This window comes from Bos indicus, chromosome X, assembly GCF_029378745.1.
Source record: "Bos indicus isolate NIAB-ARS_2022 breed Sahiwal x Tharparkar chromosome X, NIAB-ARS_B.indTharparkar_mat_pri_1.0, whole genome shotgun sequence".
NCBI lineage: Eukaryota > Metazoa > Chordata > Mammalia > Artiodactyla > Bovidae > Bos > Bos indicus.
The window spans coordinates 56,702,299-56,728,149 of NC_091789.1; the positions used below are offsets into that span (position 1 = coordinate 56,702,299).

At 41.3% G+C, this 25,851-nt stretch overlaps 1 protein-coding gene across 1 annotated transcript; it reads right to left on the reverse strand.

Moving 5' to 3' along the window:
* Window positions 1-20,399: 20,399 nt before the first annotated feature.
* On the reverse strand, window positions 20,400-20,656 carry LOC139181235 (pancreatic progenitor cell differentiation and proliferation factor-like). Its single transcript, XM_070784137.1, has 2 exons — window positions 20,536-20,656; window positions 20,400-20,500 (listed from the first exon to the last, which is right to left on the reverse strand). The coding sequence occupies exons 1-2, from the start codon at window positions 20,654-20,656 to the stop codon at window positions 20,400-20,402; spliced, it is 222 nt and encodes a 73-aa protein (XP_070640238.1).
* Window positions 20,657-25,851: the final 5,195 nt, after the last annotated feature.

Here is a 25,851-nt window from a genome sequence, read left to right on the forward strand (position 1 = left end):
TCATGCAGCTCAATACCAGAAAAATAAATGACCCAATCAAAAAATGAGCCAAAGAACTAAACAGACATTTCTCCAAAGAAGACATACAGATGGCTAACAAACACATGAAAAATGCTCAACATCACTCATTATCAGAGAAATGCAAATCAAAACCACAATGAGGTACCATCTCACAGAGATGCTATCAAAAAGTCTAGAAACAATAAATGCTGGAGAGGGTGTGGAGAAAAGGGAACCCTCTTGCACTGTTGGTGGGAATGCAAACTAGTACAGGCCACTATGGAGAACAGTGTGGAGATTTCATAAAAACCTGGAGATAGAACTGCTATACGACCCACCAATCCCACTGCTGGGCATACACACCAAGAAAACCAGAATTGATAGAGACATGTGTACCCCAATGTTCATTGCAGCACTGTTTACAATAGCTAGGACATGGAAGCAACCTAGAAGTCCATCAGCAGATGAATGGATAAAAAAGCTGTGGTACATATACACAATGGGATATTACTCAGCTATTAAAAAGAATGCATTTGAGCCAGTGCTAATGAGGTGGATGAAACTGGAGCCTGTTATACAGAGTGAAGTAGGTCAGAATGGAAAACACCAATACAGTATATTAATGCACACATATATATATATATATATATATATATATATAGAATTTAGAAAGATGGTAACAACGACCCTATATGCGAGAAAGCAAAAGAGACACAGATATAAAGAAAAGACTTTTGGACTCTGTGGGAAAAGGCAAGGGTGGGATAATTTGAGAGAATAGCATTCAAACATGTATATTACCATAGGTGAAATAGATAACCAGTCCAAGTTCGATGCATGAAACAGGGCACTCAAAGCTGGTGCACTCGGACAACCCAGAGGGAGGAATGTGGAGGGAGGTAAGAGGTCGGGTTTGGGATGGGGAGACACAGTACACCCGTGGCTGATTCATGTCAATAAATGGCAAAAGCCACCACAATATTGTAAAGTAATTAGCCTCCAATTAAATAAATTAATTTAAAAACCAAACAAAAAAGATGCACCATCCTGCCTCCTATCATGGCTTGGGCACTGCCTAGCCCTCTGCTCATTCTGGTTTCTGCAGTTATTGCTGGGTCAGCTCCAGCTCCAGTTCTCTGTCAGTGGAAGAGCTCAGCTGGTGGTTGGCATGGTGAGGCACCCTGCCCTGCAACTTCCCTCTGCAAAAATGCAAAGTCCGCTTTTCACTTGATACAGCATATGCACAAGAGTTTGCTTTTTGGGGTAAAAGGAGTAAATTGAACACCTATGTTGAATTCTGAAAGATCTGGACACCTTTACAGGATGAGGAGATAGTTGACTGGGGGTCGTTTCCAGACCCTTGGGCTTCCAGGGAACCTGTGTGAACTCTTCTGTCCTCTGGAAGGGATGGAAGAGGTTCAGCCAATGTGTTTTATGACAGGGTTCTGGAGCCTCATCAGGACAGAAATTGGGCTCCTGGAGTGCCCCTCTCCCATAGCTAAGGACTGCAAAGTTGAAGTGAGTGTTCTTGGCTGGCATCATAGAAGGGGAAAAGAAGGCAAATGTCAGAGTATCAGATCTTCAAGGCAGCCTCTGGAGAGCAGGCCATGCTAATGCTTCATCATTCTGGCCCCAACATGTAGAGAAAAAAGTCTCCCACTTTTATTGTTGTTGTTTAGTCTCTAGGTCGTGTTGGACTCTTTTGCAACCCCATAAACTATAGCTCTCTGGGCTCCTCTGTCCATGGGATTTCCCAGGCAAGAATACCCGTGTGGGTTGCCATTTCCTTCTCCAGGGGATCTTCCCCACCCAGGGACTGAATCTGTGTCTTTTGTATTGGCACTGAGCCAATGAGCCACCAAGGAAGCCCAATGTGAATATGCAACTGTCAGTTGCTTAGAAAAAAAAAAATCAGAATCCCCAGGCTCTATTCCTTGGGATTGTGATCCAGCATATTTAAGTGGGACCTGCGATTCTATATTTTAACACTTTCTTCCAAGTGACTCTGATTTTTGTCTTCCTCATACCACACTGGGACTCATTGATTTAAGGTCATAGAGATGAATGGAAGGCAAATGAGACTGAGGATTTATACCTGAGTCTATGCATTTTGTTGAGGTTGCTACAAATCCTGGAATACAAATAAATTATCTATAACAAAATACATCACCTAGGCACTTGCTGGTCAGGTCAATGATTTCTAACAATTTAGCAACCATGTTTGAGGAAGAGCACCGGAAGTCACCTGGGCTTCCCAGGTGGTGCTAGTGGTAAAGAGCCTGCCTGCCCATGCAGGAGATGTGGGTTCAATCCCTGGGTTGGGAAGATCTCCTGGAGAAGGTCATGGCAATCCACTCCAGTATTCTTGCCTGGAGAATCCCATGGACAGATGAGCCTGGTAGGCTATAGTCCATAGGGTTGCAAAGAATTGGACACGGCTGAAGTGACTTAGCATGAATGTAAATACAAAAAGTCAGGAAAGTGAGACAAAATGGCTGCCACCAATCAACTGCACATGTGCAGTAAGGAAAAGATGTGGAGAGTGGGGATGGTTTTCAATCTCAAAGTGGCTTTTCCTGTTCAGAGATAAAGGAGCATAGGTGTTACAGAGCAGAAAAGACTAGAGGAGTGCCGGTGTGAGAGGAGTGGAGTCATGAATGGAACTAAGAAGGGGAAGAACTAGAGTTTGAACCTATGACCTCTCACTCCAAAGCATTAATTTTCCCCCTAAGATTTATTTTTATTTTTATTTTTATTGGAGAGTAACTGCTTTACAGTATTTTGTTGGTTTCTGCCATAAAACAATGTGAATCAGCCATAAGCATCCTTATATCCCTAATATTTTTAATTGAAATATGGTTGATTTTTTTAAAAAAGTATTTATTTTTAATTGGAGGATAATCACTTTACAATGTTGTGTTAATTTCTGCTCTACAACAATGTGAAGGAGCCATAAGTGTGCTTATATCACCAATTTTTTTAATTGAAATATAGTTGATTTACAACATTGTATTAATTACTGCTGTATAGTGAAGTAACTCAGTTTATATATATATATATATATATATATATATATATATATATATTCATATTCTTTTCCACACCTGCAGTGCGGGAGACCTGGGTTCGATCCCTGCTTTGGGAAGATCCCTTGGAGAAGGAAATGGCAACCCACTCCAGTATCCTTGCCTGGAAAATTCCATGAATGAAAGGGCCTGTACAGTCCATGGGGTCACAAAGAGTCGGACAAGACTGAGCGACTTCACTTTATTCTTTTCCACTATGGTTTATCACCGGATATTGAGTACAGTTCCCTGTGCTATACAGTAGGACCTTGCTGCTTGTCTATTCTATATATTCTAGTCTCCATCTGCTAATCCCAAACTCCCAGTTCAACCATTTCCCCTTTGTTAATCACCAGTATACTCTCTATGTCCCCAGTTCTGTTTCTGTTTCATAGATCAATTAGCTTGTGTCATATTTTAGATTCCACAGGCTTCTCTTGTGGATCAGCTGGTAAAGAATGCACCTGCAATGTGGGAGACCCAAGTTTGATCCCTGGGTTGGGAAGATCCCCTGGAGAAGGGAAAGGCTACCCACTCCAGTATTCCTGCCTGGAGAATTCCATGGCCTATATAGTCGATGGGGTCACAAAGAGTCGGACACGACTGAGCAACTTTCACTTTCACTTTAGATTCCACACATTAGTGATAATATATGGTATTTGTCTTTTCCAACTTATTTCACTTAGTATGATAATTTCTAGTTGCATCCATGTTGCTGCAAATGACATTATTTCATTCCTTTTTATGCCTGAGTAGTTTTCCATTGTGGGCTTCCCAGATGGCGCTAATGGTAAAGAACCTGCCTGTCTGCCAATTCAAGAGACATAAGAGACTCAGGTTCAATCCCTGCGTTGCGAATATCCCCAGAAGGAGTCAAAATGAGTCAGACACAAGTAAAGCAACTTAGCATGTATGCATGCAGTATTCCACTGTGTATCTCTACCACATCTTCTTTATCCATTCACCTGTCAAAGCATTACTTTTTAATCCCTCTGCTATTTGAGGAACTCTGAGCAGAATTCAGTTCAATTCAATAAACATTCATTAGTTGGAAACCATGGATGTTCTCTGGATGCTGCTGTAATTACAAAGATGATAACACTAAAGCCTTCTACTCACATTTTCTCATTTATCTTTACTGCACCCTATGAGGTAGGTACAATTATTGTTCCCATTTTATTTTTTGATATTCACATTGAGGTACATATGCATTAAAGCAATTAGTCCAGATTACACAGCTATAAATTATAGAGCTGGGATTTGAACCTAGGCAGCAAGACTGCTGAACTTCACTGTCCAATTTGATAGCCACTAGCCACAAGGGACTACTGAGCACTTGAAATGTAACTACTTCAGAGATGTGCTGTAAATTTTAAATACACACCTGGTAATTTAACCAAGGAGGTGAAAGACCTGTAACATTAAAAACTATAAGACACTGCTGAAAGAAACTAAAGATGACACAAATGAATGGAAAGACATTCCATGCTCATGAATTGGCAGAATTAATATTATTAAGTGTCCACATTACCTAGAAACAATCTACAGATCTAATGCAATTAGTTTAAAAATTCACAGGACATTTTTCACAGAAATAGAACCAAAAACTCTAAAATTTATGTGGGACCACAAAAGGCTCTGACTACTCAAAGGAATCCTGAGAAGAGAGAACAAAGCTGCAGGTATTTCATGTCTTGATTTCAAACCTTATTACAAAGCCATACTAATGGGCTTCTGGTGTGGCACTAGTGGTAAAGAATCCCTCCTGCCAATGCAGGAGACTTAAGTGACATGGGTTTGATCCTGGGTGGGGAAGATCCCCTGGAGGAGGAAATGTCACCCCACTCCAGTATTCTTGCTGGGAGAATCTCATGGACAGAGGAGCCTGGTGGGCTACAGTCCAGGGGGTCACAGAGTCAGAGCATCTGGGAAGCCAAAGCGATGCTGAAAAGAAAGAACAAAGCTGCAGGTATCTCATGCCTTGATTTCAAACTATATTACAAAACAGCATAACTATAATCAAAACAGCATAATATTGTCAGAAAAACAGTTACATAGATCAATGGAACAGAATTGAGATACCAGAAATAAACCCTTACATATATGGACAACTAATTTATGACAAAAGAGCAAAGAACATACAATGGAGAAAAGAGCATCTCTTCAATAAAAGATGTTGAGAAAACTGCACAGCCACATGAAAAAAAAATTAAATTAGATGGTTATGTTACACTATGCACAAAAATCAATTCAAAATGTATTAAAAGCTTGAATGAAAATCTTGAAACCATAAAACTCTTAGAAGTATAGGCAGCATGCTCTTTGACATCATAAAACTCTTAGAAGCATAGGCAGCATGCTCTTTGACATCAGTCTTAGCAATCTTTCTGGATATGTCTACTCAGGCAAGAGAAGCAAGGCAAAAATAAATAGGACTGAATCAAACTTAAAAGCTTCTGCACAGCAAGGGAAGGGAAGTCGCTCAGTCGTGTCCGACTCTTTGAAACCCCATGGACTGTAGCTCACCAGGCTCCTCCGTCTATGGGATTTTCCAGGTGAGAGTACTGGAGTGGGTTGCCATTTCCTTCTCCAGGGAATCTTCCCCACTCAGGAATTGAACCCAGGTCTCCTGCATCGTAGGCAGATGCTTTACCGTCTGAGCCACAAAGGAGCCATCAATAAAACAAAAAGACAATCTACTGAAGGGGAGAAGATATTTGCAAATCACATATCTGATAAGAAGTTGGTATCCACAATATATAAAGAACTCATACAACTAAACAATAAAAGCAAACAAATAACCCAATTAAACAATGGACAGAAGAGTTGAATAGACATTTTTCCAAAGAAGGCATACAGATAACCAACAAGCACATAAAAAATGTCCAACACTCAGTACTAGGGAAATACAAATCAAAACCACAGTAAGATATCACTTCACACCTGTCAGAGTAGCTACTATCTAAAAACCAAGAAATAACAAATATTGGTTAGGATGTAGAGAAAAGGGAAGCCTCATACACTATTGATGGGAATGCAAATTGGTATAGCCACTATAGAAAATAGTATGGGATTCCTCAAAAAATTAAGAATAGAACTACCATATGATCCAGCTATTCCATTTCTGGGTATTTATCCAAAGAATATAAAAACGTTAATTCAAAAAGATATATGAAAAAAAAAAAAAAGATATATGGTCATCACAGAGCACCAGGCTGGGCTCCTTGTTTTATATAGCAACTATTCACCAGCTACTTATTTTACACATGATATATGTGTGTGTGTGTGTATATATATATATATACATAATTATATATATATATACATAAAAAGTAGTGTGTGTGTATATATATATACACACACACACACACACACACTACTTTCTTCAATTAAAAAATAAATTTTAAAAACTAAATAAATTTTAACACTATAAAAAAGATACATGGGACTTTCCTGGTGGTGCAATGGATAAGAATCTTCCTGCCAATGCACAGGACACGGGTTTTATCCCTGGCCCAGAAAGACTCCATATGCTGCAGATAAACTAAGCCTGTGAGTCACAACTACTGAAGTCTGCATGCTCCAGGGCCCACAAGCCACAACTAATGAGCTCCTGTGCCCAAACGACTGAAGCCTGCATACCTTAGATCCAGCATACTGCAACTACTGAGTCCAAGTGCTGCAACTACTGAAGCCTGTGTTCCACAAGCCTGTGCTTCACAAGAGAATCCTGAGCACCACAATGAAGAGTAACCCCCACTCACCACAACTAGATAAAGCCAACACACAGCAAGGAAGACCTAGCACAGCCAAAAATAAAAATAAACAAATGAATAAAAATAAAAGATATATGCACCCCTATGCTAATTGCCTTTGACCGTGTGGATCACAACAAACTGGAAAATTATTCAAGAGATGGGAATACCAGACCATCTGACCTGCCTCCTGAGAAACCTGTATGCAGGTCAAGAAGCAACAGTTAGAATTGGGCATGGAACAATAGATTGCTTCCAAGTTGGGAAAGGAGTACATCAAGGCTGTATATTGTCACCCTGCTTATTTAACTTATATGCAGAGTACATCATGTGGAATGCTGAGCTGGATGAATCACAAACTGGAATCTAGACTGCTGGGAGAAATATCAATAACCTCAGATATGCAGATGACACCACCCTAATGGCAGAAAGTGAAGAAGAACTAAAGAGCCTGTTGATCAGAGTGAAAGAGGAGAGTGAAAAAGCTGGCCTAAAACTCAACATTCAGAAAACTAAGATCATGGCATCTGGTCCCATCACTTCATGGCAAATAGATGGGGAAACAGTGGGAACAGCGACAGACTTTATTTTTGGGGGCTCCAAAATCACTGTAGATGGTGACTCAGCCATGAAATTAAAAGATGCTTGCTCCTTGGAAGAAAAGCTATGACCAACCTAGACAGCATATTAAACAGCAGAGACGTTACTTTGCCAACAAAGGTCCATCTGGTCAAACCTATGGTCTTTCCAACAGTCATGTATGAATGTGAGAGTTGGACTATAAAGAAGGCTGAGCACCGAAGAATTGATGCTTTTGAACTGTGATGTTGGAAAAGACTCTTGAGAGTCCCCTGGACTGCAAGATCAAACCAGTCAACCCAAATGAAATCAGTCCTGAATATTCATTGGAAGGACTGATGCTGAAGTTGAAGCTCCAATACTTTGACCACCTGATGTGAAGAGCTGACTCATTAGAAAAAACCCTGATGTTGAGAAATATTGAAGGCAAAAGGAGAAGGGGATGACAGAGGGTGAGATGGTTAGCAAAACTGACTCAAAAGACATGAATCTGAGCAAATTCTGGGAGATAGTAGAGGACAGAGGAGCCTGGCATGCTGCAGCCCATGGGGTCGAAAAGAGTCAGACACAACATAGCGACTGAACAACAAGAAAAGCACACACACACATACACACGGAATACTTCTTAACCATAAAAAGATGAAATCTTACTTTTTGTGATAACATGGATCAACCTTGAGGTATTATTCCAAGTGAAATAAGTCAGAGAAAGACAAACACTGCATAATTTTAATCATATGAGTCATATAAAAACAAAAACAAAATTAAGGAAAAAACATAAACAAATACACAGATATAGAGAACAGAGTAGCAGGGTTACCAGAGGGCAGGGATGGTGGGGAGGGTTAAATTGGTAAAGGAGATCAACTGTATGGTGACAGATGGAAACTAAGTTTTCTTGGAGGGGTAAGCATGCTGTTACCCGAGTACTTACCCTAGTACTGCATTTTGGACTCTTTTTTTGATTATGAGGGCTACTCCATTTCATCTATGGGATTCTTGCCACACTGTAGTAGATATAATGGTTATCTGAATTAAATTCGCCCATTCCTTTCCATTTTAGTTCACTGATTCCTAAGATGTCAATGTTAATTCTTACCATCTCCTGCTTGCTCACGTTCAATTTACCTTGATTCATGGACCTAAACATTCCAGGTTCCTATGCAATACTGTTCAAACAAAAGAGTCTGAAATGCAATACTCGGGTACAACCTCAAAGATGACAGAATGATCTTGATTTGTTTCTAAGGCAAACCATTCAATATCACAGTCATTCAAGTCTTTGTCCCTATCACTGATGGCGAAGAAGCTGATCAGTTCAATGATGACCTAGAAGACCTCCTAGAACTAACAACAAATAAGATGTCCTATTCATCACTGGGGATTGGAATGCAAAAGTAAGAAGTCAAGAGATACCTGAAGTAACAGGCAAGTTTGGCCTTGGACAGCAAAATGAAGCAGGACAAAGGCTAACTGATTTCTGCCAAGAGAATGCACTGGTCATAGCAAATACCCTTTTCAACAACACAAGAGGCTACTTTACACATGGACATCACCAAATGGTCAATACCAAAGTCAAATTGATTACATTCTTTGTAGCTGAAGATGGAGTGATACACAGTATGCTGCTGCTGCTGCTGCTAAGTTGCTTCAGTCGTGTCCAACTCTGCGTGACCCCATAGACGGCAGCCCACCAGGCTCCCCCGTCCCTGGGATTCTCCAGGCAAGAACACTGGAGTGGGTTGCCATTTCCTTCTCCAATGCATGAAAGTGAAAAGTGAAAGTGAAGTCGCTCAGTTGTGTCCGACTCTTCGCAACCCCATGGACTGCAGCCTACCAGGCTCCTTCGTCCGTGGGGTTTTCCAGGCAAGAGTACTGGACTGGGTCGCCATTGCCTACACAGTATACAGTCAGCAAAAACAAGACCTGGAGCTGACTGTGGCTCAGATCAACAGCTTCTCATAGCAAAATTCAGGCTTAAACTAAAGAAAATGGGGAAAACCACTAGGTAAACCAGGTACAACTTAAATCAAAATCCCTATGAATATGCAGTGGAGGTAACAAATAGATTCAAGGGATTAGATATAGTAAACTGCCTGAAGAACTATGGACAGAGGTCTGGCTATTGTACAGGAGGCAGTGAAGAAAACCATCCCCCCAAAAAAAGAAAAGCAAGAAGGCAAAGTGGTTATCTGAGGAGGCTTTACTAAAGAAAGCTAAAGAAAGAAGAGAAGTGAAAAGCAAGGGAGAAAGCAAAATATCCAACTAAATGCAGAGTTCCAAAGAATAGCATGGAGAGACAAGAAGGCCTTCTTCATTGAACAGTGCATAAAACTAGAAGAAAACAACAGAAGGGGAAAGACTAGAGATCTCTTCAGGAAAATTGAAAATATCAAGAGAATATTTTCCCCTAAGATGGGCACAATAAAGGACATAAATGGTAGAGACCTAGTAGACGTGAAGAGATCAAGAAAAGATGGAAAAAATACACAGAAGAGCTGTACAAAAAAGATCCTAATGAACCAGATTACTACAATGGTGTGGTCAGCTACCCAGAGCCAGATATTCTGGGGAGCGAAGTCAAGTGGGCCTTAGGAAGCACTGCTGTTAATAAAGCTAGTGGATGTGATGGAATTCCTGTAGAACAATTCAAAACCCTAAAGGATGATGCCATCAAGGTGTTGCATTCAATATGTCAGCAAATCTGGAAGACCCAGCAGAGGTCACAGGACTGGAAAAGGTCAGTCCTCAACCCAGTTCCCAAGAGGGCCAGTACTAAAGAATGTGCTAACCATTGGACAATTGCACTCATCTCCCATGCTAGTAAGGTCATGCTTAAAATCTTGCATGCTAGGCTTCAGCATTAAGCAAACCAAGAAATTCCAGATGTCCAAGCTGGATTTAGAAAAGGAAGAGGAACCAGAGATCAAATTGCCAACATTCGTTGAATCATAGAGAAAGCTAGAGAATTCCAGAAAAACATACACCTCTGTTTCATCAACTACTCTAAAGCCTTTGACTGTGTGGATCGTAATAAGCTGTGGAAAGCTCTTAAAGAGATGGGACTACTAGATCATCTTACTTGTCTCCTGAGAAACCTGTATACGGGTCAAGAAGCAACAGTCAGAACCCTGTATGGAATAGCTGATTGGTTCAATATTGAGAAAGGAGTATGACAGGGCTGTCTGCTGTCATTCTGTTTAACCTATACACTGAGCACATCATGAGAAATGCCAGGCTGGATAAGTTGCAAGCCAGAATCAAGATAGGTGGGAGAAATATCAACAACCTCAGATATGCAGATGATGCCACTCTAATGGCAGAAGCAAAGAGGAACTAAAGAGCCTCTTCTTTAGTTGAGGGTGAAGGAGGAGAGTGAAAGAGCTGGCTTAAAACTAAATATAAAAAAACCCTAATGCCATTCTTCCAAATCATCCCCCCCAACATGTATAACATCATATAAGAAATGAATCGCCAGTCCAGGTTTGATGCAGGATACAGGATGCTTGGGGCTGGTGCACTGGGATGACCCAGAGGGATGGTATGGGGAGGGAGGTGGGAGGGGGTTTCAGGATGGGGAACACGTGTACACCCGTGGCAGATTCATGTTGATGTATGGCAAAACCAATACAATATTGTAAAGCAATTAGCCTCTAATTAAAATAAATAAATTTAAATTAAAAAAACCCTAAGATCATGGCATCTGGCCCCATTACTTCATGGCAAATAGAAGGGTAAAAGGTGGAAATAGTGACAGATTTCCTCTTCTTGGGCTCTAAGATCACTGTGGACAGTGACGGCAGCCATGAAATCAGAAGATGATTGCTTCTTGGCAGGAAAGCGACGACAAACCTCGACAGTGTATTGAAAAGCAGAGACATTACTCTGCCAACAAAGGTTCGTATAGTCAAGGCTTCCCTGTGGTCACATATGGTTGTGAGAGTGGACCATAAAGAAGGCGAAGCGCCGAAGAATGGATGCCTTTGAACTGTGGTGCTGGAGAAGACTCCTGAGCAGCCCATGGACGGCAAGGAGATCAAACCAGTCAATCTTAAGGGAAATCAACCCTGAATACTCATTGGAAGGACTGATGCTGAAGCTGAAGCTCCAATATTTTGATCATCTGATACAAACAGCTGACTCATTGGAAAAGTCCCTGATGGTGGGAAAGATTGAGGGCAGAAGGAGAAGGGGTATCAGAGGATGAGATATCTGTATGTTATCACCAATGCAATGGACATGAACTTGGGCAAACTTCGGGAGATGGTGAGGGACAGGGAGGCCTGGCGTGCTGCAGTCCACAGGGTCACAAAGAGTCAGACACAACTAAGCAACTGAACAACAACAACAAGCATGCTGTAGTATATACAGAAGTAGAAATACAAGGTTGTCCACATGAAACGTATGCAATGTTATACACCAATGTTATCACAATAAAAATAAATTTTAAAAATACATACTTGGTTTCAAAGATGTAGTGTGAAAGAATATAAAATATCTCAATTATATTATATTATTACATGTTGCAATGTTCATATTTTGATATGAATTTAAATATATGATTACAATTAAACTTATCTATATCTTTTAACTTTTAAATAATGGCTACTAGAGAATTTTAAATCACATATGTGGCTCATATTGTATTTTCGTTGCACAAATCTGCTCCAGTGGCTGCATGCTACAATGATTAGTTTTGCTTGAATTAGAGATTATGTAGATGATTCACACTTTCTTTTTTTTTTCTTTTTACTTTTTTTTTTTTAACTTTACAATATTGTATTGGTTTTGCCATATATCAAAATGAATCCGCCACAGGTACACATGTGTTCCCCATCCTGAACCCTCCTCCCTCCTCCCTCCCCATACCATCCCTAGGATCCAGTATCATGCATCGAACCTGGACTGGTGACTCACACTTTCAAGAAGCTTATACTTTGAGTAGGAAGGATAAAATAATCAAAAATTTTTCCTAAAAATGTATTATAATTAAGTGTTATGAAAGAGAAAGAAAACTTTCTAGTGTGCTATGTGGCAGGGAAAACATTTAAACCGGTCCTTAGAAAAATTAGATTTCCCTGGTGGCTCAGACGGTAAAGTGTCTGACTACAATTCGGGAGACTCAGGTTCAATCCCTGGGTCAGGAAGATCTCCTGGAGAAGGAAATGGAAGTCCACTCCAGTATTCTTGCCTGGAAAATCCCATGGACGGAGGAGCCTGGTAGGCTACAATCCATGGGGTTGCAAAGAGTCGGACACAACTGAGTGACTTAACTTTCACTTTTCACTTTCATGCATCGGAGAAGGAAATGGCAATGCACTCCACTGTTCTTGCCTGGAGAATCCCAGGGACTGGGGAGCCTCATGGGCTGCCGTCTATGGGGTTGCACAGAGTCGGACACGACTGAAGCGACTTAGCAGCAGCAGCAGCAGCAGCAGATGCAAGTCCCAGAGAGTGAATCAAGGAGGATTTAGTAAATGCAAACAGTGGGGTTCCCCAGTTTGGGGGACTGACAAAGCAGGTCAAAAGAGTCAGGGGTTCCTGGCTTCTAGACATAAAATGACTTAAATGACTAACCTTAGAGTCTAGGCTGGCTCAGAGGCAAGTGAAGGGTAGTAGGAAGGAGGACAAGAGGGAAGAAGAAAGCAAAACTCAAATTGCTGGGATCTCCATTTTCCTGTCTGAAAAGGGGAGATTGAACCAATGTTCTTCCAAGACCAATATTCATTCTAAGACTTGTGTTGATAGTAGAAGATGTCGATGTTGTTGTTGTTTAGTCACTAAGTTGTGTCTGACTCTTTGCTACCCCTTGGAGTGCATGTAGCCCACCAAGCTCCTCAGTCCATGGGATTTCCCAGACAAGAATAATGGAGTAGGTTGCCATTTCCTTCTCCAGAAGTTGTCAATATGGCATAATAAAATTACCTTAGGGACTTCCCTGGTGGTCCAGTGGTTAAGAATCTGCCTACTACTGCAGGGAACATGGGTTCAATCCCTGGTCCGGTAAGATCCCACATGACTCAGGGCAACTAAGCCCATGTGCCTTAGAGCCCGTGCTCTTCAACAAGAGAAGCTACTGCAATGAAAAGCACAGGCACCGCAATGAAGAGCAGCCCCCACTGGCCTCAACTAGAGAAAGCCTGTGCAGCAACGAAGATCCAGCACAGCAAAAAATAAAATAAATAAAATACAATGGGGACTTAAAAAGTTACTTTAGGCACCAGACATTGTTCTTAAGAAGTATTTCTATTAGCTGCTTCTTCCTCCTCCACCCCTGCCTTGAATTTGTGATCAACTCTCTCCAAGTAAAGTTTTCTATCACAAAAATTTCTAGATGCTAAATATGATGACAGGGATGGGAAAGAAAGGAGAACTTGCAAAATATTTAAAGATCATTTTGGTGCTCAAGAGGCTACAATGACTAAGAGATGAAGGAAAAAATATACAACTTAACTACAAGGAGTTACTGAACCAAAGTGATTAGTACCAGCTTAAAGCTTTGAGACCTTCCCTTCTTATTGATTTTAAGCAGAATCAATCTGTAAATGGTAATAGTGCTCAATTTAAATTACTCATAGCAAGTGCTGCTTTTCAGGGCCTGTCAGACAGCATGTTGTTCTTTCACCTGCATTCTGCACGTGCAAAACAAATTAATGTGGACAGGAAACAAATGTAATTTGGGTTAGCTTATCAGTGTTATCTTTTCACTGTATGGAATTATTTTTGACCTTAATGGCCTTAATTACACTTACAATGTGATCCATTGTTTTGTACATAGACAGCCCTGATGATAAAGAGAGATGATCCCAGAGGCTAAGAAGAGAAGGGATGAATGGCCAAGAGGGCAGAGAAGCAGAAACAAATATGATTTCAGCAGGGTGGGGTCCCCAAAATGCCTCTTCCTCTGGGAATTTCACATATCTCAATACATAGCTGGTCTTTATCAAACTGTCAAGTGGGCAGCCAGAGAACAGGGAGGAAGCCTAGAAGAGAGTGGGGTCTTGGGAGGCAGGGGTACAGAAATTTTGAAGAGTATAATCTTTGTGGCTTAGGATGCTATAAACAGATAACCCTGAAGCTGGAATGTTTCAGTAGTGTCATCATCCAATGTCCTTATAGCAAAATTAGGTTGCAAAATATAGCAACCTAAATAGCAAATAGCAAAATATTTGTGATGTCTTTACTACAGTATATATCCAATGGAGTCTAGGAGCCACCTGCATCAGTACCAAGAATTGAGAGAAGCTTTTAAAAAAATAGATTCTCTGACTCCCAGGCTCCACTCCAGACCTACTGAATTAGATATTCTGGAGTTAGGGCCTAGAAATATGCACTTTAGTATTCCTAGATGATTCAGATGCATACCAAAGTTTGAGAACTATTGCTTCATTACAGCTGAAATCCTCGAAGTGCATATCCCATTATGTGTAGTGCTTGGCATGGTGATGCTTCGTGAATTACTGCAGAGCAAGTGATTCTAATGGATGAATTGGGCTTTACATTACTTACCCAAAGCCAAGTTTTCTTTTTCTTCTTTGTTAGTCTTTCAATATCTGTGAACAATAATAAACTGATAGAGTTAGAAAATTGGGCATAGGCAGAGAATAATGTCTCCTTCACAGAGAAAATTGAGACTATACCTTCAACTCCCTCAACTTCCTTGCCTTGTTTATGTCCTTAAGCAGAAAGCATTCAGTCTATTACCATCATGATGTTAATTGGGTATTTTTCATAGTTGTCTTTTACAGATTAAGGAAATTACCATCTATCCCTGGATTGCTAAGTGTTTTTTTTTTTTTTTTTTTTTTTACTCAGGAATGGAGGTTATATTTTGCCAAATGGTTTTTCTGCATCTATTGAAATAGTTTTTCTTTTTCAGTTTGCTAATATGGTAATTAAACTGATTTTTGAATGCTTAAACTGTGTGTTTCAGCAGTTCATGGAAGGTTCCAAAAATTTGCACTAAATATTTTTAACTGGAGATAGTAAGTAGCCTGGCTTTCTTCCTAACTTAGTTGCTGAGATCATTGCAAAAGTTAAGGGTTTTTTTGTTGTTGTTGTTGTCCCTATTTTTTTTAAAAGAATAATGTTCCTTGTATTAGTAGAAATTGAAAAGCTAACATGATTTGAGGTAGTATAAAAATGTGGATGCTTTTGGGAACTGTTTGCTATATATCTTGTATATGTCTCATTGTATTTCTATTTTGTTAACACTATTTACAAAGTGATATTATCACACTCATTTTCTGTTGTTATTGCTGCTGCTGCTGCTTCTGCTGCTAAGTCGCATCAGTCGTGTCCGACTCTGTGCGACGCCAAAGACGGCAGCCCAACAGGCTCCTCTGTCCCTGGCAGTCTCCAGGCAAGAATACTGGAGTGGGTTGCCATTTCCTTCTCCAATGCATGAAAATGAAAAGCGAAAGTGAAGTCGCTCAGTCGTATCCGACTCTTTGTGACCCCATGGACTGCAGCCGACCAGGCTCCTCCATCCATGGGATTCTCCAAGCAAGAGTACTGGAGTGGGGTGCCATTAAAAGGAATGACTTCCCAGTAAATTACTGTTACCTCCAATACTGGATTCTCTAGTCAAAAGCCTTCAGTAACTCTCCATTATCAACAGAATGAAGACAAAATAGCTTGGCATTCAAGGCCCCCCCAAAGCTGTACTGCACGATAGCATCATTTCTCAAAGTCTGTTCCCACCCTCAGCTTTGCTCTCCTTTCCTCCCCAGTAAGCTCTGAACAGCCTTGCCTCTGCTCCTTTGTGCGGTTGCACCCACTGCCAGACATTCTCTGACCATGTTCTCTGTCTGTTGAAATTCCATTTATCCTTCAGGGTTCAAGTAACTGTTGCCTCTTCTCTTCCTCCATTCAGAAGTAACCGCTTCTAGGACTTCTCTGGTGGTCCAGTGGTTAAGACTCTGGGCTTCCAATGCAGGCGGCACAGGGTCGATCCCTGGCTGGGGAACTAAGATCCACATGCTACATGGCACGGCCACACACACACACAGTGATCACTTCCTCCTCAATACCTCCAAATAACATTCTTTAGCAACCCTGATGGCCCTTGCCTAATATCCTGCTGGCTACTGTCTGCTCCTGGAAGGCAGGGACCAGGTCTGCACTGTGTCTATAGCCTCCACTGTGTCCAGCACAGTGTCCTGGACTCACTGGGCTCTTCAGTTTGGACCTGACAAGGCTTTACATCATCTGGCCCTTTCCTGCTACCTTAGCTCAGTCTCTAGCCACTCTTCTCCTTTCTGCAGCTACACCGGCTTTCTGTCAATTTTTCAAAAGTGCCAACTGCTCTCATACCTTGGGGCTGTTGTGTACACTTTCCTCATTCACTGCCTGAAATATTTTCCATCCATTCGCCATCTGGTTAACTCCTACTCATCCTTCTTATGTCAACTTAAACATTGCTTTTCAGAAAGCCTGCCCTCATCTCTTAGATCAACTGTATACTTATCATCCCCCCAGACATCTCATAAGCTTGTAGTTATGGGAGAAGGAGTGAGGGAGGGAGAGTGGAGGTCTCAGAATAGATCCACCCTCTCCCTCATCACCATGACTAAGAAACATACACCAAATGCCTACCCTGTGGGTTGTCAGTCAGGAATGAATACTTTGGGTTTCATGGACAACACAAGACCTGCTCCTCTGCTAGGATACCTTGCCATTACCAGTCCATTCTCTTGCCCCTTAGGGCACAGTGTTCCTTAAGACTCTCCCAAGTTACTGCTTATCATGAAGAAGAGCAGCAAAATGTGTCAGAAAGAAGAGTCAGGTCAGGTGGGGCCTAAAGCTTCGTTTGTTATCAGGAGGCCTCTTGTTTTGGAACTTCAAGGTGTCCTGGTTCTCAGTGGTTAGGGATTTGAGATCAGAACTAGGTAAAAAGAGTAAAAGATAAAGTTAGACAAACTCACAGGTAGGAACAGAGGATGGAGAACAAAGCATATATAGGAGCAGAACTTGTAATGAGGAAGATCAGGGCAGAACGATGGCATTCTAATTTTGTTGATTTGGAAGAGCTTTTTATCACTTTTCTACTGCTTCCGAGTTGTGAAAATTGCCTGAAGTTGGCCTTGTAGGTAGAGGTTACAAATGGCGATTGCAGGCTGAGTCTGGTTCTCGGATTTTAGTTGGCCAGCATAGCATCTATACAACATATTTGAATGAGTTATCAACACTTAAGGATTGGAAGATTTCATATAAAACTTTTTATTTTTGCCTTCTCTTGAAAAATTTGGAAAATGTGGCAGCCCAGCCCTATCCAGTAACAGTCAGCTGGAGCTGAGGACCACCGCCCCCTTTGGATGAGACATATTCTTTCCCAGTTTCCACAGTTTCCATCCAGTTTGCTTCACTCATTTATGTTACCTGCCTGACTCTGTAGGCATGTGACTTTGAAACCCTGGATTTTTTTTCACGTTTTATTATGGAAAAAAAATCCAACATATACAGAGGTAGAGAGAATAATAAGATGAGCCGCCATGCACACACCATCCAGTTTTAATGACTGTCATTCAAGGCCAATCTTGATACATCAGTGCCCTCACCTATTCTCCAATACTGCTACCCTATCCCTGGATTTATTTTGAAACAAATCCAGACACAGTATCATCTTATCAGCAAATATTTCAATATGTGTCTCTACAAAATCTTTTTAATAAACAGATCTACTGTATTACTATCACAGCCAAAACATGACCAATTCTTTATTATCATCAAACATCCACTCTAACTTTTTAATTCTCCATGTTATCCATCTTATTCTTTCTCTTTCTTTGAGGAGAAATAAGACTAAGAAGGGCTAGACTAAGAAAGGGGAATGGGAGTAGAAATATGAATAGGATATTACATTCTCTGTAAAGTAATAGATGGAATGATTACTTATATCTGCATTATATCTTTATCCCTTTATACTTTTCTGATTTTTAAAAAAAATATGTCTGATTTCACTTGCTCCCTAGAACAGCTTTGTGTAGATGGGACTGAGTTTTTCTCTAACAATTTGTATGAAACAACATAGACACAGAGGGTTATCTATAACATAGATAAGTGAATTCTTCAAATTACAGAGATAGTAACAGAGCTGTCACAAGAACCCAGACTACCTGCCTCTTTCTGTTGTGCCGCATATGAAAGGTGGTGATATGGAAGGCATATATGATGATAGGAGACAGTATAGACTAATTTGTTGTTGTTGTTTAGTTGCTAAGTTGTGTCTGACTCTTTGCAACCTTATGGTCTGTAGCCCACCAGGCTCCTCCATCCATGGACTTCTCCAGGCAAGAATACTGGAGTAGGTTGCCATTTCCTTCTCAGGGGATCTTCCCTACTGAGGGATCGAACCCACATCTCCTGCTTTGCATTGCAGGCAGATTCTTTACTGCTGAGCCACCTGGGAAATACGGTAGTGAGTCTTTCCTGAGTTCTTACTCTGTGGCTAAAGGCTATGCTAGGTACATAAATTATTTATTCCTCTCATCAGTTCTCTATTATTCCAACCTTAGAGAGAAGAATGCAGAAGACATAAAAGTTATGTAACTTTCCCAGGAACAAACAGATGGAATAAACAACTGGCAGAGCTAGGATTGGAAGCCAGATTGCTCTAACACTAGCATCCAAGCGCTTCACCATTGTATTAATCTTGCCAGAACAAGGGCTTTAGAGTCAGACAGACTTCGTATCCTAACTTTTTTTTTTTTTTTCATTATTTTATTTTATTTTGTTATTTTTTTAAATTTTATTTTATTTTTAAACTTTACAATATTGTATTAGTTTTGCCAAATATTGAAATGAATCCGCCACAGGTACACCTGTGTTCCCCATCCTGAACCCTCCTACCTCCTCCCTCCCCATACCCTCCCTCTGGGTTGTCCCAGTGCACCAGCCCCAAGTGTCCAGTATCGTGCATCAAACCTGGACTGGTGAATCGTTTCATACATGATATTATACATGTTTCAATGCCATTCTCCCAAATATCCCCACCCTCTCCCTCTCCCACAGAGTCCATAAGACTGATCTATACATTAGTGTCTCTTTTGCTGTCTCGTACACAGGGTTATTGTTACCATCTTTCTAAATTCCATATATATGCGTTAGTATTCATTTTTTGACCATGGGCAACAGCTGTCTTATCTTTATTTATATATTTATTTTCTTCATCTTTAAATGGAAATAATAGTAACCAATTCCTAGGATTAACGGGATGATCAAATAAGATCATCCATTTAAGTTATTTAGCATATTACTTGGTACAGAATAAAGACTCAATAAATAAAAGCCACCAAAAGGGGGATGGTTTATAATATATTACATCTATCAATGTGCTTCAGCAAAAGGCTTGGTTCCATCTTATGCTACCCAGCAATATCTGGTTCATGACTTGGTGCTTCTATACATCTTTACATGGGAAGTAAAATGAAAGTATACTTTTTACTTTGAGATGAAGGCATTTTTCCTTCTAATTCTAAACATTTTAATTGTCAAAGGCACAACAGGTTTGATGTGGAAATTTCAAATCCACTCATCCATAAAGCTTCTTGATTTTTCATCCTAAGAACTAACTTCTCAGACACTTGAAAACTAGAGCCGGGTGATTCTGGGAAATCTTTTCTGGAGTTGAAAGTGAAGACGTATTTGTGTGTGTGTGTGCTGACTGCCTGGAGTTTATTGTTTACTTGGTGCAAGGCACAGGGTTATGAGTTGTAAGGAAGGCTCTCCTGTGGCTTGAAAAGTAGAGAGTGGGGTTCTCTCAACTTCCTTTTTGATGTTTTGCTGTTTTGATATTAAAAACCGAACTGCTTCCATTGGCTGCAACCTGCTTAGTCTTGGGGAGGGGACAAGAAGGGAAGGGTTCTGATGAGCCTAGCACCTTGGAAGGAAGCCTAGCAGTTGGTGGTGATCACTCAGGACATGGGCCTGCAGTTGGTTTTGCCAGGCTGGCCACTGGGCTGCTGCTTCCCCATGGCTTCCTGAGCCAGGTCACAGGTGATCATGCCGGTGGAAACCTGGGCAGACTCTGAGTGCTCTGGGAACTCCAACACTGTGGCCATGAATGGGAGAGTGGACTTCCCGAAGAAACAGCTGGTCCACTAGTGTCCTGGGTCTGCTTTGGGGAGATCCGAGTGGTGGGGGTGGTTCCCCAGGGTATTTGGCACTTCCACATGAGCTGTTACTGGAAGTCGAGCACAAGTGATGGTTGTAGTCATGAGTGGCCATGAGCGAGCCACTGGAGAGGATGGCTATCATGTTCTTGCATGCGCCCTGGTGGTGACCTCAGCGTTGACCCCTCGTGGGCCTCTGCTCGGGATCACTGATGGTGGGGACTGGGGTGCTAGGCCACAGAACCCATCTGCATAAGAGAAAGCAGGCGGTCGCTCCATGAACCAGACATGCAGGGCCAAGATGTATGTTTGAGAAAGTCGTGGGATGGTGTAAACATTTTATAAATTTGATCACTCACCAACTACCCCACCATACCCCGGGGAGATGGTATAATGGGAGGGTACTTTCAAGCTCTCCTATTCATTTCCCACCAGTTATTAGCACCTACAGATTCCCAAGTGTCTTAGGGATGATGGGTGAAGAACAAAAGTGGGTGGGCTAAACAAAGTGGTTATAGAATATCCTGAACAGAAGCAACTAATTTCTGGAAAGATATCTCCTATGTTCTGGGAGCCAAAAAGGTAGGGGCCAAGGACAGGCCTGCTAATTTTTACTGGCCTCAGGGGTAGAAGGTTAAGGGCCGAGAGCACAAGGGTCCGTATAAGGACAATACTTGCACAGCTTTCACTTAGCTAATATACTAGCTTGCTAAAGTTGCTAAAAATAATTAATACCAACTCAGTAGTTTACAAGGCTTCCCTGGTGGCTCAGTGGTGAAGAATCTGTGTGCTAAGCAAGAGACTCGGGTTTGATCCCTGAATTGCGAAGATCCCCTGTAGATGGAAATGGCAACCCACTTCAGTATTCTTGCCTGGGAAATCCATGGACAGAGGAGCCTGGTGGGCTACAGTCCATGGGCTGGCAAAGACCTGGACATGACTTAGCAACTAATAGCAGCAGCAGCCCCCACCTTCATTTTCAAAGCCAGCAAGGCCATTCAGAGTTCTTTTCACATCTCATCATTCTCACCTACCCTTCTGCCTTCCTCTTTCTAATTTTAAGGGCCCTTGTGCTTACATTGGACCCACCCAGATAATCCAGATCATCTCCTTACTTTAAAGTCAGCTGATTAACCTAACAGAAGCAGAAGATATTAAGAAGAGGTGACAAGAACACACAGAACTATATAAAAAAGATCTTCATGACCCAGATAACCACGATGGTGTGATCACTCACCTAAAGCCAGACATTCTGGGATTTGAAGTCAAGTGGGCCTTAGGAAACATCATTACAAACAAAGCTAGTGGAGGTGATGGAATTCCAGTTGAGCTATTTCAAATCCTAAAAGATGATGCTGTGAAAGTGCTGCACTCAATATGCCAGCAAACTTGGAAAACTCAGCAGTGGCCACAGGACTGGAAAAGGTCAGTTTTCATTCCAATCCCAAAGAAAGGCAATGCCAAAGAATGTTCAGACTACTGCACAATTGGACTCATCTCACACGCTAGCAAAGCAATGCTCAAAATTCTCCAAGCCAGGCTTCAACAGTACGTGAACTGTGGACTTCCAGATGTTCAAGCTGGATTTAGAAAAGTCAGAGGAACCAGAGATCAAATTGCCAACATCCATTGGATCACTAAAAAAGCAAGAAAGTTCCAGAAAAATGTCTATTTCTGCTTTATTGACTATGCCAAAGCCTTTGACTGTGTGGATCACAACAAACTGGAAAATTCTTCAAGAGATGGGAATACCAGACCACCTGACCTGCCTCCTGTGAAATCTGTATGCAGGTCAAGAAGCAATAGTTAGAACTGGACATGGAACAACAGATTGGATCCAAATCGGGAAGGGAGTATGTCAAGGCTGTATATTGTTACCCTACTTATTTAACTTCTATGCAGAGTACATCATGTGAAATGCCAGGCTGCATAAACACAGGCTGGAATCAAGATGGCCAAGAGAAATATCAATAACGTCAGATAAACAGATGACACCACCCATATGGCATAAAGTGAAGAACTAAAGAGCCTCTTGATGAAAGTGAAAGAAGACAGTGAAAAAGTTGGGTTAAAACTCAACATTCAGAAAACTAAGATCATGGCATCTGGTCCCATCACTTCATTGCAAATAGATGGGGAAACAATGGAAACATTGGAACAGTGTCAGACTTCATTTTTTTGGGCTCCAAAATCACTGCAGATGGTGACTGCAACCATGAAATTAAAAGGTGCTTGCTCCTTGGAGGAAAAGCTATGACCAACCTAGACAGCATATTAAAAAGCAGAGATGTTACTTTGCCAACAAAGGTCCATCTAGTCAAACCTATGGTTTTTCCAGTAGTCATGTATGGATGTGAGAGTTGGACTATAAGGAAAGCTGAGCACCAAAGAATTGATGCTTCTGAAGAAGATTCTAGAGAGTCCCTTGGACTGCAAGGAGATCCAACCAGTTCATCCTAAAGGAAATCAGTCCTGAATATTCATTGGAAGGACTGATGCTGAAGCTGAAACTCTAATACTTTTGCCACCTGTTGCGAAGAGCTGACTCATTTGAAAAGACCCTGATGCTGGGCAAGATTGAAGGCAGGAGGAGAAGGGGACGACAGAGGATGAGATGGTTGGATGGAATCACTGATTCAATGGACATGAGTTTGAGTAAGCTCCAGGAGTTGGTGAAGCACAGGCAAGCCTGGTGTGCTGCAGTCCATGGGATCGCAAACAGCCAGACACGACTGAGCGACTGAACTTAACTGAACTGATTAACAACCTTAATTCTATCTTCTGCCTCAATTCTCCTTTGGCATGTAACATAGCATATTCACAAATTCCAGGGAATAGGACAAGTTCCAAGGATTATGGACATCTTTGGGAGGAGGTATTATTGTGCTTACCCAGCTGCTGAATGTTAGAAAGAGAACTGGCTCCTCTTTCTAAAGAGAGACTAAATTAGGGAATAGTTGTGGGACTTCAGCAATACTTGCAGACTATTTAAGTTTCAGGTGTGATTTGTAAAATGGAAAATGGCCTGCTATACACCTACTCTTGAATGGAAAAACAGCATAATTGTAAAGAAGACAATTTGTTCCCAATGATTTTCTAACTTTTTAACATGGTTTTGATTAAAAGAGGAAAATAAGCAAGAAAACCAAAAAATAGTCTTAGCCGTAATAAGTAAGATTCATCTCACCATGAATTAGAGCAGGCTACAAAGCAATAATCTTTAAGACTGTGGTGCTGCTTAAAGGTGAAATATTTGTCAATGGAACAGACGAGAGAGGTTGGAAATAGCTTTTAGCATATATAACATTAATAGATGTCAAATATGCACCCTAAAACAGTGAGCAAAATATTTTTAGTAAGCAAGGAGTTTGGAACAACTGGATAGCAATGCAGAAAAAAATAAACTTAGAACTATACATCTCCTCGGAGAAGGCAATGGCAACCCACTCCAGTACTCTTGCCTAGAGAATCCCATGGACGGAGGAGCCTGGTAGGCTACAGTCCATGGGGTCGCTAAGAGTCGGACATGACTGAGGGACTTCACTTTCACTTTTCTCTTTCATGCACTGGAGAAGGAAATGGCAACCCACTCCAGTATTCTGAATACCAGGGACAGAGGAGCCTGTTGGGCTGCTATCTATGGGGTCACACAGTGTCGGACACGACTGATGCGACTTAGCAGCAGCAGCAGCATACATCTACTATAGGGCACAACTGATCTCAGCTGGGATTTTCAGTGAGTTAAAATCAGCTAAAATCAAATCTAAAGGCTAGAAGAGACAACTCTTTTTTTTTTGGCCATGCCAGGCAGCATACAGGATCCCTGATGGGATTGAACCTGCACCCCCTCTGCCGTAGGGGTACAGTCTTAACCACTGAACTGCCAGGGAAGTCCCCTAGACAGCTCTTCATTAGCACAATTATTTGATAATGTACAATTCCAACTGTGGGGAAGAGGATAGACAATTTGCAGAACAAAAAGTGCCTAGCATAAATCAATACTTGAAAAAAATAGTTAAACCCTCTTGGCTCAGCTGATAAAGGATCTTCCTGCAATGCTGGAAACCTGGGTTCAATCCTTGGGTTGGGAAGATCCCCTGGAGAAGGGAAAAGCTACCCACTCCAGTATTCTGGCCTGGAGAATTCCATGGACTGTATAGACCATGGGGTCACAAAGTCAGACACGACTGAGCAACTTTCACTTTCATGGGACAAGGAAGTAAAAATACAAAAAATGTACTAATTTATACCTATTTAATTGTTATGAAAGATAAAATTCAATATTCGTAAGGCTAGGGGAAACCATATTGTTGGAAGTGGTGATCATAATAACCACAGTAGCCAACTCACCTTCCACATAACACTTCTGTGCAGGGAGACTTTGTTTCTCTCATTTAATAATGGAGGAATCTGTGAATCAGAGAGATGAGGTAACCAGTCAACCCTCAGATGGCCAGCATAGGCAGAAGCAGCTTAATCGAACTTTGTTGAAGTCCAAACCTTGCGTTTTTAACTAAAACTCCTTCTACAGCAATATGTAACTAGAGCAATGAAAAAATTCTTAGTCTCTGATTGACATATTCCAAGCCCATAAATTAAGCCTGAGAAAATAATGTTGGAAAAAAAAAAACTTTCTGTCTACATCTACCTATGCTCACAAGTCAGTCAGTCAGTTCAGTCGCTCAGTTGTGTCCGACTCTTTGTGATCCCCAAAAGATGTGTATTAATTCAACAAATACCTATTGATTTCTCATTATCTACCAAGGGGAAAAACTATAAGCAAATTCCAATACATGAATGCAAGCATGGAAAAATATTTATGAAATGATGTTAAAGGAAAAAAACAATTGACCACACTATTGGATATCCTCTATGCAGAAACAACAGGGTGAGATTCAAGAGCTAAGTTGAATCAGAAAAGTTTTGTGACGTGGGAGGGCAATTGTGGGAAATTTCTAATAAGAATGTTTTCAGTGGGGAAACTTGTCAGTTGACCTTCATGAAACCAGTCTGTTTTCGTGTTGATTGTGTATAAAAGCCAACTTTGCAAAAATGGTTGGTCCACGTGCCATAAGGTTGGTGGGTAAGAACTTTAGTCCCAGGAAAAACACCCCCTCTGAGTAGCAAGGTGCTTACCTGGTTTCCTGGAAGCAGACTGTGCTTCTTCAATGGGAAGCGAGGGGTGGCCAGAGCATGTAGGCAGGCAGGCTCAGGTGACCAGTGGAGGCTTGCTTGCTGGGGTTTGGGGGTGGGGGGCAGGGGAGTGGGGATTGGCGAAGGGGTGGAGTGGGTTTTCCAGTGGAATCTCAGCTCAGCCCAGAGGATGGAATCATCTTTTTT